Consider the following 25729-nt stretch of genomic DNA (forward strand, 5'->3'; position numbering starts at 1 on the left):
GAATGCTTGGAGAATTTAGTAACAGAAATGTTGGCCGGGAGGGAGCTGAGGCGAGATTTAAAAATAAAGGAACATGTTTATGCTTTTGAACACCGACCTAAATTAAAGTGAGTTGATCAACAAGATGTTATAAGGGGAGTCACACATCCGAAAAGATATAGTTCCTTACCTAAATAAGAGATATCTTTAGTTATACAAAAAAAAATTAGAAATAGATATGTTATATCCAAACAAAAAAGAACCTAGAGATTTAATTTCACTGAACTTTTGATATTTTTTTCTCCTTGTGAGAGAGTCCCTCTTTGCTAGATTGTTGGTGCATCAATGTGGTTGGAAATAGAACAAACCTGGTCTGGTGTGATGGAAACGTGTGGCTGTGGCTGATCCTTCACGCCATTTTCCCTCTAATTCTCTTGGTCGATGAAGCAGTAACGGATCCATTGTAGAAAAAGAATATCGCTTATTAAGGCAGAAAATCTGGCGTATCATGAATTTCATGGTGGGGTACTGGCACTGAAATGTCTTGTAACTTCAAACTTAAAAGAATTATTTCGTAGTCAGTAGCATTAGTTGCTTCACAGTCAAGTATGGCGTGAATGGTGTTGAAGCTACCTTTGTTCATGCAAATATGCCTAATTACGAAAAGTTGACCATTCCACTTTACACTTTACCCAAACATTTTAAGCTCAATACCACCGTCTCAAATTCTGAATATCTTCTTTCTCACGCTACTCTCCAATTAAATAATTAACAATTAATCAATGAAGTTGCTCAATACTAGGCACATGTAAGAGATGTATAACCAACCTATGCATTCTTTTCTACCTTTCCAAATAGCCCATGTTAAGTTACTTGGAGAGCTAGGCAATTTACCCAATATTTAATTAGTTCCAGCTTCATTTTCAAGCGTATACTATAATCTTTGCTCAATTAATTAAATCATACTAACTAGTGAAACTTATAAATTATTTGATTTACAAGATGATCTGTTACACTAATATGAACAGGTTATTACCAATCACACTGTTCACAAAATGATAAGTCAAAAGGGAAAGGGAAATCCCACTAACACGAAAAATGAACACTGATGCTTGACGTATAAGCAACTTAGAAATTTATTAGTATCATCATCTCTCATATTCACAAGCCTCTACACCCAAACCCTTCTTTTTTCCTGAAAAGCTTCCACATTTTCTGAAGCTTCAATAATCAATATTCCAATGATGGTAAAGTCACCAAAGCCAAAAAACCGAGGCGGAAGTTTGTTCCTGTTCTATTGTTTCATCTTCATCTTCTTTCTCTGCGTGATAGCTTCAATAAACGAAGTTCGATTCGATACTCTACTAAGATTCGGTAAATGTGCTCTCTCAAACAACACACTCGCGACAACTTCTTCCATTTCCGAAGAACCTGAAATGCGAATTCTGATCGCGGTTCTTACACTTCCAGACCAATACCTTCGCCGCCACTTCCTCCGCCTCATCTACGGCTCACAGAAACCCGAAGGTGCAAAAGTGGACGTCAAGTTCGTGTTCTGCAACTTAACCAAAGAGGACCAGAAGGTTCTAGTAGCGTTGGAAATCATGCGCTACGATGACATCATCATCCTAAACTGCACAGAGAATATGAACAAAGGAAAAACCTCAACCTTCTTCTCCACTTTGCCCGAGATTTTCAACGAAACCAATGGTAATAATGCACCTTACCCTCCTTACCACTATGTTATGAAAGCAGATGATGACACTTTCGTGAGACTCAACGCTTTGGTGGAGTCGTTAAAACCGTTACCTAGGGAAGATTTGTATTATGGGTTTGTTATACCGTGTGGGAGCATGGACCCTTTTAAAAACTACATGTCTGGAATGGGGTTTGTGGTATCATGGGACATAGTTGAATGGATTCATGGTTCTGATATTCCTAAGAAACATGTTGAGGGACCAGAAGATAAGGTTTTTGGAGATTGGATGAGGTTGGGTCGACGTGGTAAGAATAGGTATAATGCTAAGTGGTCTATGTACAATTATCCTGATCCACCTTCTGTTTGTTCACATGAGCTTGTGCCAAATACTATTGCAGTTCATTTGTTGAAGAATCAAGAAAAGTGGATTAGGACTCTCAACTTTTTCAATTTCACTCGTGATTTGAACCCATCCAAGATGTATCATATATCTTAGCTGTTTAGTCATTGCATTTTTGCCTTCACCATTTCATTTTTTTGGGTCCTCTTCTTGTTCTCACTTTCTTTAGCCCTTTTGCTATGTATAATCCTAAATTTTAAATCCTACACTTTTTAAATGAAAGTCATGACCTTGCTCAGCATATTTACAATTATTGTCTCCTGCATTGCCTTTATACATGTCTATAGATTAGTGCTTAGTCCTTTTGTTTGATTTCCAAAACCCTTTGTCCCTTTTGCAATGGGCAACATCATGTACAAGAGAGAGATGCAAATGTTATTCCAAGTCAAGACATGTATGTTATTATGGGATGTGATCTTCTTCAAAACTAAAGAGTCCAATATTAAATGAGATTAAGGTATGTGGCAAAAAATTTCTTTAATAATCATAATTTCATGTTATTTATCAATAAATAAATAAATAAATTTCTTCCTTGTGCTCAAGTAGCACATGCCTTCAATATTGTAGAGTTAAACTCATTTTAAGGAAGTAATTAAATATAGCTCTTTTGTCATCATTACAAATGTAACAATGCACTTCTTTGATAATTTGCTTACCATTTTGATCCACGTTGAATATGGGGATTGAATTGTGGAGTTTGAGTTGTAGTGTATTTGTGTTGAAAAATCTTAAGTCGATTAATTATCTTATGAGAAACATGTAATACAATATAAAAAAAATATGAGGTGTTAATTTGATGGATTTCATCTATATGGCTAATGCCAAAATTGTACTCTATTTCACCCCATTTTGTTTTTGTTCTTTCTCAAATTACATTGGTTTCGCTCTTATTTTGACTTTATGGCTTACTTCAACTTCCGACTCACTGAGTCACACAAGGTTTGCTATGATAATAAATTAATAATTAATAACCACGGGGAATCTAACATCTTTGTTGAGGTAAGATTTTGATTTTGGTATGGACAATGCAAGTATTTATATGAGTGCAAATAGTGCTATTCCACTTTCAATCCCACTGAATAGTTGCAATCATGGACAATTTTGCAAGTGAGTCATACAACTGCATAAATCTTAGAGTGAATTAAATCATTCATACATTTTTAAAAACTAAGAAATTATATAAATCATTTATACCTTTTTAAAAACAACACAAATCAATCCTAATTATACATATACATACACTATACTGACTACCATTATAAGAGATATAATTATAATTTCTTAAACAAAAATAATGAGGAGTGTAATTAAGTCAAACAAAATATGGTATATTGTGGAGATAAGTTCAATAAGCCTAAGGAGGTGTTTAAATTACTCTTGTACTATATTGTAACTAACCAAAATAAAGAATAAACATCGACTCTTATACTATTTGGATTTGTCTTCACAATATACCGTATTTTGTTTGACTTAATTACAATGTCACTATTTTTATTTAAGAAATTACACTTATCTATCTTATAGGGGTAGTAGTGTAACATATATATAATTAGAGTGATTTTATAGATTTTAAAAATATATGGGTAGTTTATGTAATTGTACTAAAATTCAGGATGTATCAATGTAATTTACTCTAAATCTTATTTATTTTTTAATGACGGCAAAAAGTGTAAAAAGTATTCCTTTCATGATTTCTTAGATAGTAATGTGACACGTTGAATTAGATTGGAACCAAAAGATACTCTGTTCTATTTTGGTTGTTGTATTTTTTTTAATCCTTTTGTTGTTGTGTTTGGTTAGCCAGATTAAATATCTCAATATAGACTAACAAGCAACAGAATAATAATCGAGAAGAAGTAACTAACAATGTTTTGTAGCATAAATGACTCTTTCGTGCTTCCCCCATATAATGTTATTTGTTGAACACATATTATCTTCTAAAGTGGGTGGACATCTTCTTTTCTCCCAAAAAAATATAACACCATGTGTAATATTGTTTGTAGTTGGTAAGTAAAATATTTAATTATTACATTTTTAATTTAAATACATTTTTTTTTAATTAATCACAAGGTAAACTATACATAAAAAGTAATACATTTTATGGAACAACATATGTGAGCTTTTCTAAAGAATATTAGTTTCTCCTATAATGGTGAGCAAGACTTGGCCGACCCATATACCTGTCTCAATTTGAAGACTTAGGGACGGGTCTGACTCATCCAAATAAATAAAAAATGACAGATCTGATTAAAAGGGACATACTCGTCGTTAAAAAGAACGGGTTCAGGTCTATGCTCGGGTCATCCGGCTCATCCCTTATAGTTATATATCAAGAATAGTTGAATAAGTACCTATCAATACTCATTATGTTCAGACCATATAACTCAAAATACCTACAAGCTAACACTACTTATCATACGATCCTTATTCCTTACCCTTTTTTCATTGTTTAATTCTCCTGGATAATGAAGGACTGCTACAACAAGAGTGAATGACACTACGACACTTACGAGTTAGTTATTTTTTCTTCTCCATTGTTTGTTTATCCTCTTTGAAGTTATTTATGCTTATGTTATCGCCTCTGATTGTCGATGTCCAATAGCCTTCAACTTGTCTTCTACATCTTTTTTCGATTATTTTCAAGTCACCATCCAATGTTTAATATAGACTAGTTCTTTTTTGGGTAGGTAAATGCACAAATTGTAAACTTTTCAGTCACGTGATTGTGACAGTTTTTAGTTTGAATGATGCAATTTACGGTTTGTAGTTTATAAAATTGATGTATTTGGGATGCAGGTTTTAGTTGAGTTTATATAGAGATTATGAGAATTTTGATTGTGCATGCTTAAAGATTGAGAAAAAATATACGTTTTTCATTTTGTCATTTACCAACCTGGACTCGTCCCTATCTTGCTTATTTTGGACTTGTCCCTCATATGTCCTATCCTAATTATGGATGAGTTCAAGTTCAAAATTTGACCAAGTCAATATTTAAGGATAGGTGAAGAACATGCTTAACTCGTCCCACGCTCGCCCATAACTTTTGCTTTCCTATAGTAATGATGAATAATAGTAGTAGTATAAGAGTATAATATTATACAATATCAATATAAAGATTTGTACAAAATTAGTGTATTATATATATATATATTATTTATTTGTATTACTTTTCTATAAAATCAATAATTAAATATAAACGAATAATGACACAATGACAATATAATTCATACATTTTTTTCTCTAATACAAATAGAAGCATAAATTATAGCATCTTTAGTGTTCCCATGAATTTAAATCTAAACTATATGTTTCAATTGATTTCTTTTAATACTTTTGAGTCATGTTAATTTTTATGCTTCTTTGCACAAGATTAATTTTAATGATGATGAAGATAAGGAGACATATCGTTGTTATATGATGATAATAATTACTATCTTTATTCTTATAATCTTATTTATATCATGATATTAATTGTTATTTTTCATGTGACTACTAAAAACTGGATTTATTAGTAAAAATATAATAATTCTTAAGGAAACATGTTTTTTCAAAAAGATATATAAATTGAAAAAATATATTTTAGGAAAAGTTAATTTGAAGCATGCCACAAAAATTTATTCATGCTGATATATATATACTTTCTTTTACATTAATTGTACTTAAAATTATCAAGTTTATCACATTATTGACAACTAATAATAATAATTGAGTGAAATAATGTGAAAAAATAGTTAATTTATGAGAAACCCAAGATGGGCTGGGCCAAACTATACAGCAGTCAATGTTGGAGATAACTAGAGTAGTCTCACTGGAAATCAAAAGAGTCGTATATCAATGAATACGGTACCAATCATCATATTGGTTAGAATATTAATATAATGATATAGCAGTTTAATCAATATTTCACTAATTAAACTATATATCAATGAAGTTATGTATACACATATAATATATTAACATTAATATTAAAAATTAATAACTTTTTCATTAAAAAATAATTTGAAATAAAAATTGGTTAGTATAACCATTACGATTCAATTGAAAATCAATCAGTATGACCAACTTCTACCAGTTTTAACCAATATAATTGCATGATCGACATAATTATTATATCATATCAATATTTGGAAGTTTATTGATTGAACCGATTGAGACAAACCATTTTTTGGAACACTGTATTTAAGTTTGAAGCAGTGTCAATAAGGTAATTGTACCTAAGCTCTCACCTAACTAGAAGATACATGTTATATCATTTCCTTTTTTGAAATAGAAAAAACGTGATTTGTAGATTCGAACGAGCGTGTAAGTTAAACTCTAAAAAGTAAAAAGAGTTAAGTGTATAGAAGAGAGAGAAAGAGTGAGGTAGTAATTCATTTAGCGTCGTTGTAGTTTTGCCTCCTTTTCAACTCTCTAACTGTAAGTTTTCTTCTCTCCCCGCAATTTTACTTAACAGTTTCGATCCTTGAACCTATCACTCTTTCTACTTCTATGATTTGTTTTTACAGCTAGAGTGCATTATTACAATGATAATAACTGTGTACTATTTAGGTTTAAATCGATTTTATTGAATAATATCATGTGGTCGCAGCAAGGGATTATGACCTTTTATATATTGAAAATGACAATGGATGATTTTATTACTAATCTTTTGGTTCGAAGGAACTATTGAATTTACTTGTATGCCTGCTACTATGTATGGTAGTATTAGGATCTTAGTTATTTTCCTTTTTATTTTGTATTGTTTTTTATATTTACCATTTCATTTTTCTTTTTGAAAATTGACACTTACGAAATAATAATTGTGGCTTCACAGGGTTTGGTGCATTTCATTCTGATTCATCATGGCCAGTAGTCCAGCGCCCTTTTCTGATATTGGCAAAAGGGCAAGAGGTAAACCTCCATTGAAATATTATGTATGCATTTTTAATGTCAATGCCAAAGATGTTTTTTCCATGGTTACCGACATGTACACATGAATCATGCCCCATTGTCAATTTTAAAAAAATATGGCCCGGTGTACGAGACTCCTATTGCCATTTTCTTGGTGCAAAATAGCTTTCTTCATTCGAGTAACATATTCATTTGTGTTTTATTCTAAAATTCGTAACTTGCATATGCGTTCGATCTGTAGGACAGATTTATACAGTGAACGATATGGTAAACATCTACAACAAATTTTCTAATTACCTTGTACTCTTTTTTCAATAGTCTGATGTTTCAAACCATTCTATTCAGCATCAGCATTATGATTATTGATCTTAAACATGATTATTTTTACTGTGCTTATCAATTCAGATTCAATACTTCAATTGACACTCTCAATTCAATTACATGATTTGACTTTTTCAATTCATCAACACCTGGATAGTACACCAGGACTCTAGGATCATGTTCTGCTGTATATTGACATATTTATTAGCTAATAAATGGTCTCTAGAGTATACCTTATTTTCAAAAACCGGTTGATATATTCCACTATCCAAGTCAGGAGCCATTTATGGCACAACACTGGATTATTTGCTTCTTAACTCCTATAAAGCAAGGTCTATGTTCTCTTAAGTGTACTAGTAAGTATCAGTAGTCAATATTCTGATTCTTGTGCAGACATTTTATACAAGGATTACAACTTCGATCAAAAGTTTACCTTGCAAATTCCAAGCTCTACTGGATTGGTAATGCTTATCTCACTTTGTGCTATTAGCCTCTATTTATTTTTAGAAGGTCATTATCTCACTGCAGCTGATGCCTAATAGTTATAAAATCGTTTTTGTTTGGATATGATATATTTTTAATAACACACATGCAGACCATCATATTATTTAAATAATATGCAAGGTAGTGACTGTTAATGTGTTTGGATATATTCTCCTTATGACTATCCATAAAACATTAAGGATCATTCTTAGAGTATCTGAGGATTAGTGCATCCTATTATTGCTTATTTATGGTTCATTTATGTCCAAATATTTTTTTTTACGTATTCATCTATTTATTAAAAAAGAGGAAGGAAAAATAGATTTATAATAGTGTGCATGTGCATGATTAGTTGATGCTATTAGCTTAGTAAAATTGTACTCATTGGAATCACAGTAGCCAATCGTGGATAGCAGCGCGGAGTGACCGACCTCATAAGTGCTATAGTGGATAGAGTAAACAGAATTTTTCATATACATGTTAATATTTAACACTCAGTCTATAAATTATAAACATAATTACCATTAATGTGAAGCATAGCTAATAACAATAAGTTAGTAAGAACAAAAACCATAACAATAAAGAGGTGGGTTTGGCTAAAGAAGCCTGAAACAAAAGCTGACGTAGAGCAAGAAGCTGCATGAAACAAGTGTGGGATGCCGGGAACTTGCCAAAACAGTGTGCAGGGAGTGCGAAACAAGTGTATGCAGGGAGTGCGAAACAAGTGTAGCCTGCTACGGACTTGTTGAAATGGGGGTGGGCACTACTGAAGTAAAATCAATGGAGGTGAGTTTGTGCGAGGAAGTTGATTCTGCACTGGCTCCAGTGGCTTGTGCGAGGAAGGTTAGTCAATGGAAGAGCTAATCTGAGTAAGGGTAAAACTGAGATTTACTGAGTTTGAGTGAGGGTAATAAAATATTTGATAAGTTCAAGAGAAGTTAAAATAGAACTTTTACGAGTTAAAGCGTGGGTAAATTGTTAGGAAAAAGTGAGGGAAATAGAAAAACCCTAATTCTAGAAGCCTCAGAAAAGGTAGCTCCTGTGATGGCTGTGATAGCAGCCGCCACTGAAAACACAGCTATACGTAGTGTATTGCAGCCTGGCCACTCGATGCTGCTATAGCAGCACTATAGTGTGCTATTAACTACAGAGATTGAAATATTAGTATTTAGTCATATTTCCTATTGTTGCTATGGTCGGATATCGTAATTTGAGTGATCAATTTCACTTCTGGATATCCTATAGTAATATGAATTTTTGATAAAGGATCATTATTTGATTGAAACATTTAGTTTGTCTTTCTGTCTAAGGTGCCTGATTTTGCATTCAAATTTCTGTTTTGCAGGGTCTTGTAGCAACAGGGTTGAAGAAGGATCAAATTTTTGTTGGTGACATAAATACCCTTTACAAGAGTGGAAATACTACGGTGGATGTGAAAGTTGATACATACTCTAATGTAAGAAATGGAGGTATTTTTTAATCAAATACGTAGCTTTTAATTTATATATATAGATAAGTTTGGCTTCTACTGCTATTCTTGATATGCTGATGGTTCGTTGTTGCAAAACTTCAAACTTTGTAAAAGTGGTTCAGTTATGTATGGTGAAAGTAAACTAAATTTGGTGGTGTATGCTTGATTGAAATTCTTTACCTCCTCTCAAGTACAATGATATTTTCTCTGGTTTACCTATATTTAGGTATCTACAAAAGTCACTGTGAATGATATCTTCCATAGCACAAAAGCTGCCTTGAGCTTCAATATACCCGATCACAAGTCTGGAAAGGTGAGTATAACTTAGCTTTATGTATATTGATGCTGATGCAATATTCATAAGTAGTTTAAAGAATGCATTTTTTCTTATTTTCTGCTGAAAGTACTTTAGATGGGTTTATAGTTTTATTTGTATATATTTTTTACCCTCACCTGAATCCACAATAGTGGGAGGCTGGGAGCCTCATGCCAGAGCCACATTTTTTATTATGCTTAGTAATGTTTGAGCACTTGTGCACTGTGTTTGAGCATGTGTACATCTACTTTCTTCATACTCCACTAGGTGGGAGCCTTGTGCATTGTTCCACCCTTTTTGAGTAATGTTTTAGCACTGAATTTACTTAGAGATTCCTATTATGTATCTGACTTTGCAATATTATCTCAGCTGGATGTGCAGTACGTTCATCCCCATGCAGCCATCGATTCTAGTATTGGCTTGAACCCATCCCCTCAATTGCAGCTTTCAGCTGCAATTGGCAGCAAAGACGTCTCTCTAGGTGCTGAAGTTGGATTTAATACAGCTTCTGCCTCATTCACAAAATATAATGCTGGAATTGCCTTCAATAAGCCAGATTTCTCTGCAGCACTTTTACTGTAAGTGTTGTTGGTACTATATTTTCCTGCTTCATTATGATTTCCTGGCATCTTGTTATTAATATGTTTCAATAATATGTATTTTTAACAGTTTCTTGGTTGTGTTAGATAAGTCCTGTAAAAAATGCTAGAGAACCTTGTGTATCTTACAAGCATGGAAATAACTATTAATTTGAAGACTCTAATGCATTATACTTTTATGAAGCTAGATATCTTATTTGGACTTTTTATAATTAAGGGAAACGACAAGTTAACTCTGAAATTTGAAACCTATGTGTGGTGGACAATTAAGGTTCTCTATATAAGATATTAACTGAACTAATTGTAATGGACTGGACCAATGATACACAATAGGTTCTATTTCTAAAATCTTGAATTTATTTGATTGGTATATGCCAGCGTTGGTTGAACATACAAAAAACCCTACTAAAAATATTTGTATTTAAACTCTTAAAGACATCTTTATGACAAGGTGGACAATTATATATTTTGCTTCATATTTTCTATGAACCGTGGGATATTTTGACTATTACTATGAATTTATGATTTATGGGGAAAGGATACAGGTAGTTAACATATTTGATATTTATGTGGTGGAATTTAGTGATTTGCTTAAACTCTAAAGCATGGGTGTTTTGTCAAAGAACTATCTTTGTCTCTTCCTTCTTTTTAATTTTTTCTTTATTTTCATTTGAAAATTTGAAGTTAAACTAATTTCTGGAGAATATATTATACAAGTATAGAGGATATATCATTAACAAAAATCTTTTATTAAGTACACACCAATAATTCAATCTCTCTGGCAGCTCCTGATATGACAAAAGTATAGAAAATAGACATGTCACTGGAAATAATATATAGGAAGAATGTCCAAACATGTATATATGGAAATACTATTTCTCTATAGATATTCCTAGTTTCTTACTTCGGTTTACATGTGATAGATTTGTTATTGCCTACAACAATTGCAGGACTCATGAAATGTGTTTATCTGCTTTGATAGAATGACTATGTTTCATATAAACTAATACCATTAACTCACTGTTAATGCAGGGCTGATAGAGGAGAGGCCCTGAAGGTGTCTTACATTCATTACGTGGATCGACCAGATGGATTTACAGTTGCTGCTGAAATCACTCACAGGTTTTCATCCTTTGACAACAGGTTTACCATTGGGAGCTCAAACTCAATAGATCCGCATACAGTTTTAAAGACTCGATTCAGTGACGATGGTAAAGCTGCCTTCCAAGTCCAACGAGTATGGAGGCCAAATTCGCTTATAACCCTGTCTGGTGAATATGACTCCACCAAGATCTTTACTTCATCCACCAAGCTTGGTCTTTCTCTTGCTCTCAAGCCTTAACTTGGTCCTGCCAGTTGAATATCATTTGATGACTTTACCTTCCATTATTTTACATTGTTTCCAAAACCCATGATGGGTTGTTATAAGCCTTATCATAGCATAAGATAAACCAAGAGTTAGTGACATTTGTGAAATCTTCTAAAACGGCAAGGGGAAAGAGGACCAGTTTTGCAATTCTTTCATAATAATGCCTACAGTTTTTGTAGTTGATTTATGGTGATGCTATACATTTTTTTTGGGTGATTAACAGTGTGGAAAGCCCCAAACAACAAGAAAGAAACAAAATTAGAAAACACCATGCCAAAAAGCAACTCCAGATAAGTCATGTCCAAGAATTTATACCATGCTCTATGCAGGCTAAAAAAATTGAGACCCTAAAATCTACATAATGGTCTAAATGAATAAGAGCATCAGCTACTCAAGTACCTTCGTGAATGTTATGGGAAAAATGACCAACCAACCCACCCTGCAGTACTTTTTGATTTGACTGATAAGCACAAAAGCTTAATGAGTTCTCAAACAGTTACTATAATCAACTTTTATATGAAATAAATTACTATTTGCAACATTTATTTTTACCTTTATAGTGGGTAAATTGTTACACTTTGGGTTGTTATTATGTAGTCAATAGAATATGATAAAAACTTTTTGTAATCTATATGTATTGATGTGCAAATATATAATTACACTACCCCAATTAAATGGGGCAAAATATAAAAACTCATTTTGGTTCATATAAACACATGGCATCACTTGTTCTCTCCATAATAAAAATAATAGCTATTTAATTACTTAATCTTTAAAGTGAAGGGACAAGAGACAAATTTATTATTATTTTCTACAATTAAAGAAAAAACTAATGAAAAAAATTTATGTACCGACGGTGTATAAACTGTATATATTGTTACTCCATCATTCATTTTTCACATTTAATCATTATTGACTTCTTTAAAAAAAGTAATTCAAATAAATGATATAATATTGACCATGTATTAAATTTTTATACCAACAATGTATAAATATTATACTTAAAACTAATATGAAAATTATTTGGAAGAGGAAATTCATATTATATACTACATATCTTTATGAACTTTAATACTAAAAAAAATAAAAATACACATAGAAAAAGAAAAAACAGGAACCTAAAAGAAGCAAAGTGAAGGAGAAGGAGGAGACGAGTGTAGTAGTTATTGTTTGTTGTTAATATCGTTGTGATTGATCTGAATGAAAATGTCACATGGCGATACAATACCCCTTCACCCTCACCTTTCTTCCCAATCTGATATCGATGAGATCGAAATTCTCATGAATTCTTCTCCCGCCACCGTTCTCCCCGCCACTCCCCCACGCGCCACCATCCCTATTTCTCCCTCTCCTCCCAATCTCCCACCTCCTCCTCCTCCCAAACCATCTCCACCCTCCAATCATAATCACAAACCCGCATCTCAACCTCTCCCCTCTCGACCCGAATTGCCTCCGTCCGGGTTCGGATCCGCTCCGAATACCCTCACCGAACCCGTTTGGGACACCGTGAAGAGAGATCTGTCCAGGATCGTTAGTAATTTGAAGCTGGTGGTGTTCCCCAATCCTTTTCGTGAAGATCCTGGTAAGGCTTTGAGGGATTGGGATCTGTGGGGTCCATTTTTCTTCATCGTCTTTCTCGGTCTTATTCTCTCTTGGTCTGCTTCTGTTAAGAAGGTACCTCTATCTTTGGTTATATAGAATGGATATTGTTTTTGTCATCTTAGAATTTTCATTAAATTTTATTCTATGTATGTTGCAAACGCAAAATGAGGATTGAGATTGAGATTGATACTTATATTTGTTGGAATTGGTTTCTTAGTGCATTGTATAAATAGGTTATTTTTTGGGTACTGTCTCCTCACTTTTTTGTTGAGTAAGGTACTAAGTGTCGCTCCAATAAGTGTCGCTCCCAGGAATCAAACCATCGACATTGGATCCAGTGGGGCCTTACACCACTTGACCAACGCCTTATGTTGTTGGATTTGGTTTCGTAGTGCATTGTATAAATAGGTTATTTTTTTGGTACTACCAAGGTATTACTCACTTTTCTGGGTAACTAACTAATCCTTTCGGGGTTTGTGATTGTCCCTGCCAATAAGTGTTGCTCACAGGAATCGAATCCTCGACATTGGGATCGAGTGGGGCCTTATACCACTTGACCAATGCCTTATTGGTTTATAAATAGGTTATTGAGGCCAATGTAAGAGAGTTAGTGAATCATTTTGGTAAGGGGGGATATATCATAGACACAATTGTTTTCATGTTTGTCTTGCATATATAAATATAAATATAAATCTGGCTAGGTTCTTGTATTGACATGCTGTACGGCTTCAGTGTTGCATTTAACCAATGGCCACAACATGTTGGTTTCACACTTTTCAGAGCCGGGAACTAGCATTTTGTGGTGCCATTGGTTTGGCGCACAGATTCTGTGGTTGTGGAGAGCACTGTCACTCTGCTGCAACTTCATGTATTCTACAAGTCTGACTAAATATAAACTGTTATATATCCTCTGTTTATCTTATTTGTAGTGATTTTTTTGTTGGAGTTCTCTTAAGTTTGTCGTTTGCCAATTGGTTCTTTACATAATGTTGACACTTATCATATATTGATTCTCCCCCCTCTTTCTCTCTGTTAATACTGTAGGGTTGTGCACATTAGTTTTTAAGACAGGGGAAGGAAATTATTAGCCTTATTTTAGTTTTTTATTGACCGCACACATTGTTTTTGGTTTAGATTACATTTGTTTGACAGAAATGTAATATTGGCCATATCCTTTTTTGTTTATTTTTAATAGTTGGTGAGATCTGCCATATGCCCATATTCTTTGTCATTGTGGAAGGCGTATTGTATTATTTGTGAAACTTTGTTTCCCTTTAAGTTGCTTCATGTTTGCAAACTGCAAAGTTATCCAAAGTTTAGAACTATGCATCTTGCCATCTCTTGGTAAGATAGAATAGTGATATATCATTTTCTTGGTTTGCATGACATTTCTTTTCAAATTGGCATAAACAACCAATTGCAACTTCTAGTGGTGGATGTAGACACTGAAGGTTTTATTTTTTTAAATCTCTACAGAGCTAAAGTGCTCATAGTTTGAAGCTTCAGGTTGATCAGATTTCCAGTGAGCATGTAGCACGGTTACTACTAGATGTAATGATTCACTGCTGCTTAGTTTTTTGAACTTCCCCTTCAGTTTTTTTAATCATAAGAGAAATATTATTTGATGAGAAGATAGATGATTACAAGAAGAGGATAAGTCATCCTCATATAAACTAGGTGACGGCTCTGGTGCATAGGTGCTACAAAGCATGTCCAATTCCTCTGCATATCTACCAAAGAAACACTGTTAAAACGGTCATGTGAGAACACCAAAGGGATGCCAAAAAAGTCACCCTACCCCAAAAGAAATCTAGAGACAAAAATAAGTCATAAAAGTTCTCCTGCTCCCTCCCCTTCAGTTCTTTAATTATTATAAAACAGTGCTTGTGACAGATGAAATTACAGATTGGTGTTGGCTATGAGATTCCTAATTATCAACAAAATCTTTTTCTTCTGACAGAAATTATGTGTAGATTTTCCTTCCAGTTATCCCTTTTGGGGCTTTGCCAAGTTAAATTTCAGTTGGGTGTCTATATAAGTTTAATGAGGGGCATGATATAGTGATTAGTCCATGGAGCCAATAGTTGTGATTAATTTTAACAAAATTTTCTGTTGTAAGTTGTATGTCATTGTACTAATCATTTAAAAGTAAACCAGGGCTTCGAATTCGTAGTTCACTCCTCCTTTGTACTACGTTATAATCATTTTGGTAACTCCCCACTATTTTCTTTGTCTTTCTGTGTTGTAATTTGCATGGTGTGTTGTATAATTATGAAATGATTATTGGTAGGTAGTTATGTCCTACCTAACATTTTTTTCTGATTGTTCTCAGTCTGAGGTTTTTGCTGTTGCTTTTGCTTTACTTGCTGCTGGCGCTGTAATTTTGACACTGAATGTACTGCTTCTGGTAATATCTTCTTTCTCTCTTCCATCTACTCATATTCTGAGTGTCAACTTTAATTTTTCAGTATCATATTTCTATGTAGTGTTGAAGTTAAGTAAACTATGTATTTTATGCATAAAAAGGAAGATTTAGTTGTACAAGGTTGCATAATTGAGAAAGAAAAAGGGTGGGGGAATTTAACCATTCTTGAAAGTATACTCTGATGAGTTATGGCTACCAAATATTTGACTTCGTCTTCATCTGTTCACATTTTCAGGGTGGACACATTATTTTCTTCCAGAGTCTGAGCCTGCTAGGTTATTGTTTGTTCCCTCTGGACGTTGGTGCATTAATTTGTATGTTAAAGAACAATGTGATAGTGAAAATTGTTGTGGTGAGTGTGACATTGGCTTGGAGCTCTTGGGCTGCATATCCTTTCATGAGTTCTGCTGTGAACCCTAGGAGAAAAGCTCTTGCACTCTACCCAGTTTTTCTCATGTATGTATCTGTTGGTTTTCTCATCATTGCCATTGACTAAATTCATCAATAACCACTTAGAATCTGGTTCTAAATGGGAATTTTTGTTTATTGATCAACCTTTTCTATTCTTTTAGCCCCTGTTTTGTTCCCCTGCCCCTTCTTTTGTATGTCTAATATTTTGGTTAGGATAGATATATTTGGAGAGACAGATGTAAAATATTTACGTGAAAGGTATATGATGGGATCAAACTTGTTGCAGCTATCTTATTTAAGTTATGTTTTCCCTTCCAATTATTTAATCTGAATATGAATACTGATGGAATTGATGGACCCCAAAAAAAGACCGAAAAGGGATTAGAAAATTAAATTATTTAATATGTTGGCTACATGCTCTCAAATCAACTTTGCTGATTACTTAGTTGGATCTAATTTAATAATTCTGTTGTGCCAGCGAAATATTTATCTATACTCGGCAAATTGCCAATCTCTGAGCTGGAATAAAGTGCATAATCTATTCAAATCTTGCTTAACAGAACCCTTTTTTATCAATGAACGAAGGAGAAAAAGTTGTGCATATAGATCATATTTGAAGACAAATATTTTTATGTTTTCTGGTGTTATCATTTAGGACTAAATTTTAATTAAAATTATATTCTTAATGTGTGAAGATTTTATTGGTTATATATATATATATATATATACCTAATTCAGGAAATCAGTCATTAGACATGAAAAAAATTACATCCTTTGTTTTATTTTATATGTCCAATCATAACTTTGCTTTTTCGACCCGGTGAGCAATGAGATGCAATTCTAATAATAATTTAATTTTGACGTATTTTTTGTGTAAAAGAAGTGCATAATCATTTAATTTGGTGTTGTATAAATACTTTATTATCGAGCTTGCTTTGTTTACTAATCATTTAATATTACTGGCAGAGACAATAAAACTTTGAAAATGAACAATTTTTTAAGAAAACATGTTTTTAATGTTTTTTATAGAAGGACTAATCATTAAGCCATTAATTTATTCGATATCACACCATATATATAATTTTCAAGTCCCTTAATTCATTATCATAAATTCATCTTCAGATGAATTAAATGTTATGATAGAGAAGCCCAATAGTCGAGAATATATTCAATCAATAGGCTAAGAAGGAGTTACAACAAGTGGACTAGATACCTCAAGTCAATACAAAATATCATGACATTAAGTTCAGGGTTAAACTAGGGAGAGGCGAGAAAGAAAGCAAAGAGTTTTGGGTTTTTATGAGCCCTAATAATTTCAAAATAGTTGAGGTTTTTTATGGCTTATCATGAATTATAGTCATTTTGGTATTTCGACAACATAATTTGAGTAAGATTAGTTAACTCATAAGTTTAGGCATTTTTACACGAGTTTAACAAAGCTCAACCTTAAGCAAGAAAACACTACCAAACCATTCACTGCAACGTTTGTGTATTTCTAAAGCCCACAAACCCAAGTCAGAACAATGGGTATAATAACTTGAGAGACGCAGCCCACGAATATAACGGAATCTATGATAACAGAATCTTATCGGGGTATTATCCCCTAGACCTAATCTCTCGTAAACTCGTTATCCGTCTCTAATTGATCGAACGGTCATAATCGAACGTGTGCTACGGAAGCTGCATAACCGTTGATCCAAATAAATTTGGATACCACAAGGGTTATTAAGCACTTCAACTCCGAAGAAGCTTCATTTTGTGCCTCACTCACTCACTCTCACTTTTTTTTTGCCGCTCAATTTCTCTCTTCCTTCCTTGTTTGGTGGCTTCAACTGAGAGAGAAAGACGAAGTGAACCTCTCACTCTTCTCTATTCGGAGCAGTATCTTCAAACTTCTTTTGGAGTGTTCTTTGTAGTGGTAACATTTTAATAACTTCATTGTTTGTTTCTAACGAGTGCATTAATGGCTATTATTTTAGAATTTATTATTCATTTCGCATCTACTAGGTATGAATATGATATACGAGTTTTGCTCTCTATTATCTTCGTTTGTAGAATGCCATAGATTAGAGTTTGTACATAATATCTGTATAGGAATCGCAACTCTACACAAACTTATAATATTATTTTTTTTCACTGTCGTTTTATATTGCATTTTCTTCTTATACCACTACTTCGCTTCTCGTATATATTAATATGATAAAAAGAATTTGCTCTCCCTATACATTTCATATTTGTATGTAAAATGCCGCTGATTAGAGTTTCTACATTTTTTTTTTGCTTAGCAATTAGAGTTTATACATGATATGAGATTACCAGTATATAAATCGCCACTCTCCAGAATTTTATAATTATTATTTTTTCTTTTTTATTTTCTTCTTCTTTAGTACCTTAAGTGTTGCTTCTGTGTTGCACATGAAATGTTAATGAATGTAAACAATATACTCCGGGAAAACTAGGTAATTAGACATGAATATGTTGGAATGGAAAATAAGTAGCAAGTGTAAGTGGTTATGGTATGGTTTGCAATTTCTTATTATAGCTTATTCATGATAAATTGATGATAATTTATACTTGCCGATGAGGAACGTCTTCTTAAATTAGGTTGCCATTGTAATAAGGTATTGTATTGAGTGTGTCAATTTTTATCTTTCTGGTTCATATGTTTTTGTGTTTGCTGTCTTACTTCAAACTATCAATGGCATCTACAGTTATGGATACTGATGATGAGTGCTCAATTGTTCTCGAGCTGTCTAAAAATGATCATTTCTTTGATAAAAAGAAGGTACAAATCTATATATCTAGTTTTTACATGTAACTTATTTTTTTGCTGTTTGTTTTTAATCTTTATATATACCCTTGTTAATAAGGTTTCCTTAATTAGTCATCAAAGCTGTCCGTTTGATATGATTAAAAGAAATACATATTCCTAACAAGAAATTTCATAACTTTTTGTCGCTGATAAGGAGTTTCAAATATAACAAAATTTAAGCAACAAATGGCGGCAGCCTGCTCCATATTATGTTATCATATTTGTAAAAGTAGAGGTGATATAATTTTATAGGGACAAATGTTGCTACTATCTACTCTTGGTTTACCTTTTTTGTTTTGTTCTTGGGATTTCCTTAATCGCTTATGTGTTTATTTGGTTTGAGGCCTTATCCATTTTTACTATACTGACTAATCTTCTATCTTCATTGTTATTAAAGAAATTACTACAAAGTAAGGGTTTTAGTCCCAAGGAACAGATATATCTCAGGAGCTCCATAAAGCCTGGTTGGATGAGTGCTACTGTAAAGGTGTTACTTCAGATTGCACGAATCATACAGTTAAACGAGGTTACTTCCTTTTGCTGCTCCCTGAAATATTCAGATACTCAGTATCACTCTAAGGACAAACTAGTGTTCAAGGATTTGGGTAGTCTTCTTGGGATTTCTCACACATCTGTGTGAAAAAAAATCTCCTTAAAACTGAAATGCATGGCATTACACACACACACACATAATTAGTGTCTTTTAAAAGTAGATATTCAGTTTTTCAATTTGGGATGTCATCAACTCATAACATAACTGATTTACTGAGTTGCAGCTGGAACTTTATTTTGCTGAAGATGGTGCATGCACATCAGAGGAGTTTTACAGCCCTAGAAATGAGTTGGAGGCTCTAAATTCAATTGTTGTGCTGACTGACACATCACTTTCTAGTTGTACCCATCTCCATACAAATATCCTGAAAGAGTTACGGAAAATAGTTATTGATTTAATTTCTGATTTTGGGGTCAAGAACAGTGTGAAGGGAGTAGTTGAAAGAGATTACACATGTGACCAAGTAGAACGTCTGGTAGAATGGGGTGAAAGCAATGGTGTAAGGACACAGTTAAAGATATCTTGTAAGTTCATCATGATTTTTATGTTTTTGAATTGCTTCTCTTCACTGCCTTCTTGAGGATTATCTTATTCCCTTTGTGCAGTTTTTAATTTTATGATGTGTCATACAAATTTATTTTCCCCTTAATCTACACAGATATTGAAGGAGCAGGCCGGGGTGCGATAGCAAGGAAAGATCTAAAATTTGGAGACGTTGCTTTAGAAATTCCACTGTCAATTATAATTTCCGAGGAACTTGTGTATGAAACTGATATGGTATGCTTCCTTGTTGAAAATGATATAAAAAGTGGTGAAAATATTTCTTGAAGAGATCCATAGTAGACTAACAGCTCTTCATTGGAAACAACTGTTGAACGATAATGAATTGTTTGAAAACTTTACCTTTGCCCTCTTTACATTCAACACAAGGCGACATTGTCTCAGAATTGAATCAATACCTATTTTATGCCTGCACTTTGTTTATTTATTGTTTGCAAAAATAACGTCAAGTAGGATGGTAAACATGTCCATATCCTTAGCACATGGGATCAATCTCTCTCTCTCTCTGTTGGAAAGACTAGCAACATAGTAGGATATTGATCCCTCTGACTTGGTAAGAACGTGAAAATTTTGTTTGCCATCTTAGTTGACACATTTCTTGAAAAAAATAGAAACATACGAAATGCCATGAGTTCACCAGTCCAATTATGTTCTTAATAACCGATAGCCGTCCTTGTACAATTCAGCATCATGTCTTAAAAGAGGTTGATGGCATATCATCTGAGACAATATTGCTGTTATGGAGTATGAAAGAGAAGTACAACTGTGATTCAAAATTCAAATTTTACTTTGATTCACTGCCAGAAAAATTTAATACAGGTAATCTTACTTGACTATGGCATACATTATACATAGATATAAATTTGTACGGATCCCCAAAATTGCAAGTCACTTTGAGGCACAACATTTATACCTAAAGCACTTAAAGGTGCATTCCTAGGGATTTGAACTGTATCATTTGATATTCCTGAGTGGAGGTGGGATAGTATTTTGTTGGACTTTGTTATGGATTTACCAAGGACATCATTAGGATTTTATGCTATATGGGTTATAGACTTATAGTTAATATTGCTTAACAAATCTCGACATATTTTACCCATTAAGGCTAGGTATTCATTTGAGAAATTGGATAAAGTGTATCTTAGTTAGAATATGCAATTGCATTGTGAACCAACTAGCATAGTTTCTGATAGAGACCCTAGATTAAGATTAAGATTTAGTACCGTTTTTTATCCACAGACAGATAGTCAAACAGAGAGAACTGTTCAGACTTTAGATCATATGCTTTAGGTCTTGTGTGTTGTATTTTAAAGGATATTAGTTGATTTTGAAATAATGGATATTTGAAGACTACAGTACTTCCTTGGGGTTGAAGTTGCCTACTCCAATATGGGCATCTGTATTTCTCCAGGAAAATATGTGTTGAACTTTCTTAAAGAGACTCGAACACTAGGATGTAAAGCCACTGATTTACCCATCGTACCGTCTGCACATTTGAATTGAAGTCCCTGTCCACTTGTGTGATCTTTTATATTTTATGTCTCCTGTTTTTCAAATAGCTTTGATATTCTTATTTTACTTCACAGGATTGAGTTTTGGCATCGAAGCAATCATGATGTTAGATGGAACTTTGCTGCTGGAAGAGATAATGCAAGCGAGAGAGGTAATTGGTTGTTCCAAGGTTCTGACCTCTGTATTGACCTGCTTGTTTTTAGAATGAAGGTTCTGCCTTCCCTTGAGGAGCAGTAAAAGTAAAACTATTAATCTTGTTAATGTTAAGTGCAAATGTATATGGCCCTTGCTAAGGTACAACAGCGATAACCAAGCTTTTATCCCACTAGGTGGGGTCATCTTGGCCCATGCTAATGACGATTTTGAAATTCAGAACATTATGAGCCAGAATTGTAAAGTTACCCCAAAAAGTATACATTTAATTGGGGTTCATTTAAGGATGTCCCCTGCTTCTTGACTGTTATTGCTAGTAATTTATTCCTTCACTTGAAAATTAATATCCTCCAATTTCCTAGCAACATTTTCTTCCTTTTTTGCTTTTCCGGTTGAAGAGTGTTAAATTTAAAACAGTATTTTGTATGGTGTTAATCTAGGTGTTGGGGTGACACGTCTCAGACACTACTCTGGTGTAAACTATTATGCATTAAGATTTGTATTTTCTGGTATTGGAAGGGGATTCATTTCAATTTATTGGTGCTCTGTGGGTTGGATATTAGACTTGTATATGCATGTAGTATTGAAGGAGCATGTGAAAAGAGGTTAGAAATATCCGATTAGATATGCATGAGTTTGAGCCTTGAACTTTACAAAACAGTGTCCAATCTTAAGTCAAAATCGTTGTGACAGTCTATATGATACCTGATTTCATAGTATGCCAATGCAACTGCTTTCCGTTTTTGAAAATTGAATTCTAAAGCTGCCAGGAAGCTTATTGTTAGTGCAAGAAATTGAAGATTACAAATATGTGGTATAGAGGATAAGATCTAATAGCACTTTTATCCATAATTTTTTCTTGAAGTTTTAATCACCTGGTTAATTATAACTCTGCTCCATGTATCATGTATATACTGCTAAAGGTTTTGCCCACATGAAAAGAATGATGTTTTCTTTGTTTTTTTTGAGGCCAGCACCTGCGTGCTCAATATGATGAGTTGTTCCCCGCTCTATGTGATGCTTTTCCTGATATATTTCCACTAGAGCTGTACACATGGGAGAAATTTTTATGGGCTTGTGAACTTTGGTACTCTAATAGCATGAAGATAATGTATTCTGATGGAAAGCTGAGAACATGCTTGATCCCTATTGCTGGTTTTCTTAATCATTCAGTATGTAAATTCTCTTCTTCTAATGTTTTTCTCTTCCTTACCCCTTTCTTTGTGAATATTTTGTTAGAGTCTTCAGATATTGTGCATTTATCATTGAATTCCATGGAGAAATTGAAGTTAGTAGAATTTCAAAATTTTCTTTGCTCCTACCTGTATTTTCTGCTTATATAGATTTCTATTATTCCTGGGTTGATAATACCTATGTGTGATGTGACCCACAACTTATTTGCTAATAACTATATCCAACTTAGCACTTTGGTGATATCTACCATGATGTTTAACAGATATTTACCTTGCCCTGGTTCGTAAATATTATTTTTATTATATCACAATTTACTTTTCTTAATCAAAAAATACCCTGATTTTGCTTGGCTACGTTTGGAGCCCTTTAAATTTTATTTCTCTTGTTTCTTTTCTGGTCCCTGACAACAGCTGTGCCCACATATTACGCACTACGGCAAAGTAAGTGCGAAGATGAATTCATTGAAATTTTGTCTATCAAGGCCATGCAGATCTGGAGAAGAATGTTGCTTAAGCTACGGGAACTTCTCCAGCTCTCATCTAATTACCTTTTATGGTTTCTTACCACAAGGAGACAACCCCTATGATGTCATTCCATTAGGTATTTGTTGTCCTATTCCCTTCGGCCCATACCGATCTCATTTAATTTCACCCCTTAAAGAATTTAATGTGTCTTTTATTGTTAGTTTGATGAGCTAGTGCTGTCCAATAGATATCCAATCTACATGTCATTTTGCAGACATGGATGGTTCTGATAATGATTCTATTGAGGATAAATCCAAGTCCAACTGGACGACTCACATGGTGCGTGATACTTACCTCTCCAACAATCACAGCATATTTCATTATGGCCTTCCCTCTCCACTATTGGACCACCTTCGGAGATCTCGAAGTCCTCTGCAGCAAACTAAGACTTTCGTACTGTGCTTCCTCTTTTATCTTTTTTTTTTTCAACTTTTATTTCATGTGTCATCCTCCTCACCTTGAAATATAACTGAATTTTGGTATGAACTATTGCAATTCATAGTAAGCTTGACCTTGCTGCAGTGAAAGAAAACCTTACATTAATGGATTTAAATTCTATTGTAACATTATGTAAAACATTTCCCTCCTTACAGGAACTAATTCTAGGGAAATATTCAAATACGCTATTTGGGAAACACTGCTAATGTATTGTTCATCAATTTTACCGGTTGATGTTTTAGTGCAGATTGTTTTTCTTTTACAGTTGCAAGGAAACTTGGAAAATGAGCTGGAAGTTCTTGAAGATCTCAAATATATCTTTGATGATATGATCGACAATATGGGCGAAATGGATTCTGTTGACAGGTAAATGCCGTAGTTAAGTTAATTCAGGAAAGAAATCAAAAAGCTTCTTCTGTTGACATTACATTTTGTTCTTTCTCAGAGAAAACTGGAGCTGGGATGAAAAATTGGCAATGGATTTTAAAATGCAACAAATTCGAATCGCCTCTTCTGTTTCAACTTCGTGTCAAAATGGTCTCAACATAGTGAAGAATGAACTCCACAAGTGCATGGCTGAGGACATCCAAGGCTAATTGAGCATCTTTGATGATTGTGTCACTTTGATGGTCTTTTGGGCCTTGTTAGTGTAAATAGATCAAATCAAATCAAAACTTTGCTGACATTTGTTTTGTGGCTGAGGTTGGTGCCCCACTTATGACACAGGCACTAGTTGATTTTCAAGTGCTAAAAATAAAGCTACCACTTAAAATGCTTAATGATGTAAGATTCGCCTCAATAAAGGCATGCACATTACCTTTAATATGTGTGGTCTGAAAAGTCTAGATGATTAGAATTAATATAGTGAGCCTTTTGTTTGTGTTTATTTAACATGTAAAAATAGAGAAGATATGAATAAAAAAATAGATTGACGTCGTAAATTGGTATTATACCGCAAAGGAATAAAAAACGGAACTCGCACTTGGACCATGTTCACAAGACTGCTTTCTTTCAAATTCATATCATGTGATTCACGCACTGCTAAATTTTGTTGTTGGCTTCCAGATCGGACTTCACTTACGAAAAGGTAGTAGATAATGCTAAATTATGGACAAAAACTTTTCTAAGAGAGATAAAATGAAGTGGAAATTTGAAGATAACAATCTTTATGGCAATTTAGTCAACTTAATCTACTTTAACTAATCAATATTTGATACTTTTAATATATGTGAATATTCATTTTTTGTCCAACTGATAAAATGTCCAAAAATATTTTTTCACTATCAAAATATTTTTTCCAAAAAATAAATAAATAAATTTTCGAAATAAAATAAAAAATAATAAAAAGAGAGGTTCTAGAAACTTACCTTTGGTTTTATTTAAGTGTTAAAAATAAGAATAAAAATTAACTTCCAGAAGCCTATATTTTTCTCCAAAAAAATAAATAATAGAGTAATGTGGCATTCTTTATTTATAAAAAAATTATTTCCAAAATTATAGTGTAAATAAATAAATGTTGGTATAAAATTTATTTTTATTGATTCTACATATTTAATTTTGTTTTACAAAATAAATAATAAAAAATAATAAAAGGAATACTCCTAAAATAGTAAGATAGTATCTTGTATCTCCTTTTGAATTTTGAAAAAATTAAATAAACAAGTGAAGTAAAATCAGAAAAAAAATTAGTTGAGATTTTGATCCCTTAAAAAATGCAACAAAAACAAATCTATTGAAGATAAAAATGGTTTTTTACATATTTATGAAATTGTTATATGAATTATGCCATAAATAGGGTATTAGGTTACTAGGGAAAAAAATTCAGAAAAAGCCAAAAAATCGAGAGAAGAAAAGAAGATATGCATAACATTTTGGAAAATTAATTTGCATTCTATCCTTTACCGTCGAGTGCATCAGAAGTAATGTGTGATATTTGAAAATATGAGCGCATTATCTATAAACGGTTAATATTAAACAAATTATAAACAATCAATATATTATTCATCATTTATTTATA

General features: G+C 33.1%; 4 protein-coding genes across 4 annotated transcripts; all 4 read left to right on the top strand.

Annotated features, from left to right (window-relative positions):
• Positions 974-2479, top strand: LOC109355460 (beta-1,3-galactosyltransferase 6). The gene has a single exon (XM_019598638.1). It carries the CDS (start codon positions 1221-1223, stop codon positions 2172-2174), a length of 954 nt encoding a protein of 317 aa, XP_019454183.1. The 5' UTR covers positions 974-1220; the 3' UTR covers positions 2175-2479.
• LOC109355465 (mitochondrial outer membrane protein porin 4) lies at positions 6414-11725 on the top strand. Its single transcript, XM_019598651.1, has 7 exons — positions 6414-6494; positions 6892-6968; positions 7683-7750; positions 9118-9228; positions 9470-9556; positions 9929-10137; positions 11191-11725. Exons 2-7 carry the CDS (start codon positions 6920-6922, stop codon positions 11498-11500), a joined length of 834 nt encoding a protein of 277 aa, XP_019454196.1. The 5' UTR covers positions 6414-6494; positions 6892-6919; the 3' UTR covers positions 11501-11725.
• LOC109355474 (protein YIPF6 homolog) lies at positions 12631-16286 on the top strand. Its single transcript, XM_019598664.1, has 3 exons — positions 12631-13201; positions 15462-15536; positions 15790-16286. Exons 1-3 carry the CDS (start codon positions 12728-12730, stop codon positions 16048-16050), a joined length of 810 nt encoding a protein of 269 aa, XP_019454209.1. The 5' UTR covers positions 12631-12727; the 3' UTR covers positions 16051-16286.
• Positions 17658-24629, top strand: LOC109355520. Its single transcript, XM_019598720.1, has 12 exons — positions 17658-17883; positions 18677-18750; positions 19175-19303; positions 19554-19854; positions 19989-20107; positions 20578-20710; positions 21478-21554; positions 22531-22728; positions 23161-23350; positions 23489-23667; positions 23978-24078; positions 24158-24629. Exons 2-12 carry the CDS (start codon positions 18679-18681, stop codon positions 24306-24308), a joined length of 1650 nt encoding a protein of 549 aa, XP_019454265.1. The 5' UTR covers positions 17658-17883; positions 18677-18678; the 3' UTR covers positions 24309-24629.

This window comes from Lupinus angustifolius, chromosome LG01 (genome assembly GCF_001865875.1).
Source record: "Lupinus angustifolius cultivar Tanjil chromosome LG01, LupAngTanjil_v1.0, whole genome shotgun sequence".
Classification (NCBI taxonomy): domain Eukaryota; kingdom Viridiplantae; phylum Streptophyta; class Magnoliopsida; order Fabales; family Fabaceae; genus Lupinus; species Lupinus angustifolius.

Excerpts from the sequence above, each read along its gene's own strand:
- LOC109355474 (XM_019598664.1), top strand. The coding sequence starts at position 12,728 with ATGAAAATGTCACATGGCGATACAATACCCCTTCACCCTCACCTTTCT. Across the intron at positions 13,202-15,461 it reads GGTCTGCTTCTGTTAAGAAG|TCTGAGGTTTTTGCTGTTGC; the intron begins GTACCTCTATCT and ends GATTGTTCTCAG. Across the intron at positions 15,537-15,789 it reads CACTGAATGTACTGCTTCTG|GGTGGACACATTATTTTCTT; the intron begins GTAATATCTTCT and ends TCACATTTTCAG.
- LOC109355520 (XM_019598720.1), top strand. The coding sequence starts at position 18,679 with ATGGATACTGATGATGAGTGCTCAATTGTTCTCGAGCTGTCTAAAAAT. Across the intron at positions 19,855-19,988 it reads GACACAGTTAAAGATATCTT|ATATTGAAGGAGCAGGCCGG; the intron begins GTAAGTTCATCA and ends TAATCTACACAG. Across the intron at positions 20,108-20,577 it reads TTGTGTATGAAACTGATATG|CATCATGTCTTAAAAGAGGT; the intron begins GTATGCTTCCTT and ends TGTACAATTCAG.
- LOC109355460 (XM_019598638.1), top strand. The coding sequence starts at position 1,221 with ATGATGGTAAAGTCACCAAAGCCAAAAAACCGAGGCGGAAGTTTGTTC.
- LOC109355465 (XM_019598651.1), top strand. The coding sequence starts at position 6,920 with ATGGCCAGTAGTCCAGCGCCCTTTTCTGATATTGGCAAAAGGGCAAGA. Across the intron at positions 6,969-7,682 it reads TATTGGCAAAAGGGCAAGAG|ACATTTTATACAAGGATTAC; the intron begins GTAAACCTCCAT and ends ATTCTTGTGCAG. Across the intron at positions 10,138-11,190 it reads TTCTCTGCAGCACTTTTACT|GGCTGATAGAGGAGAGGCCC; the intron begins GTAAGTGTTGTT and ends CTGTTAATGCAG.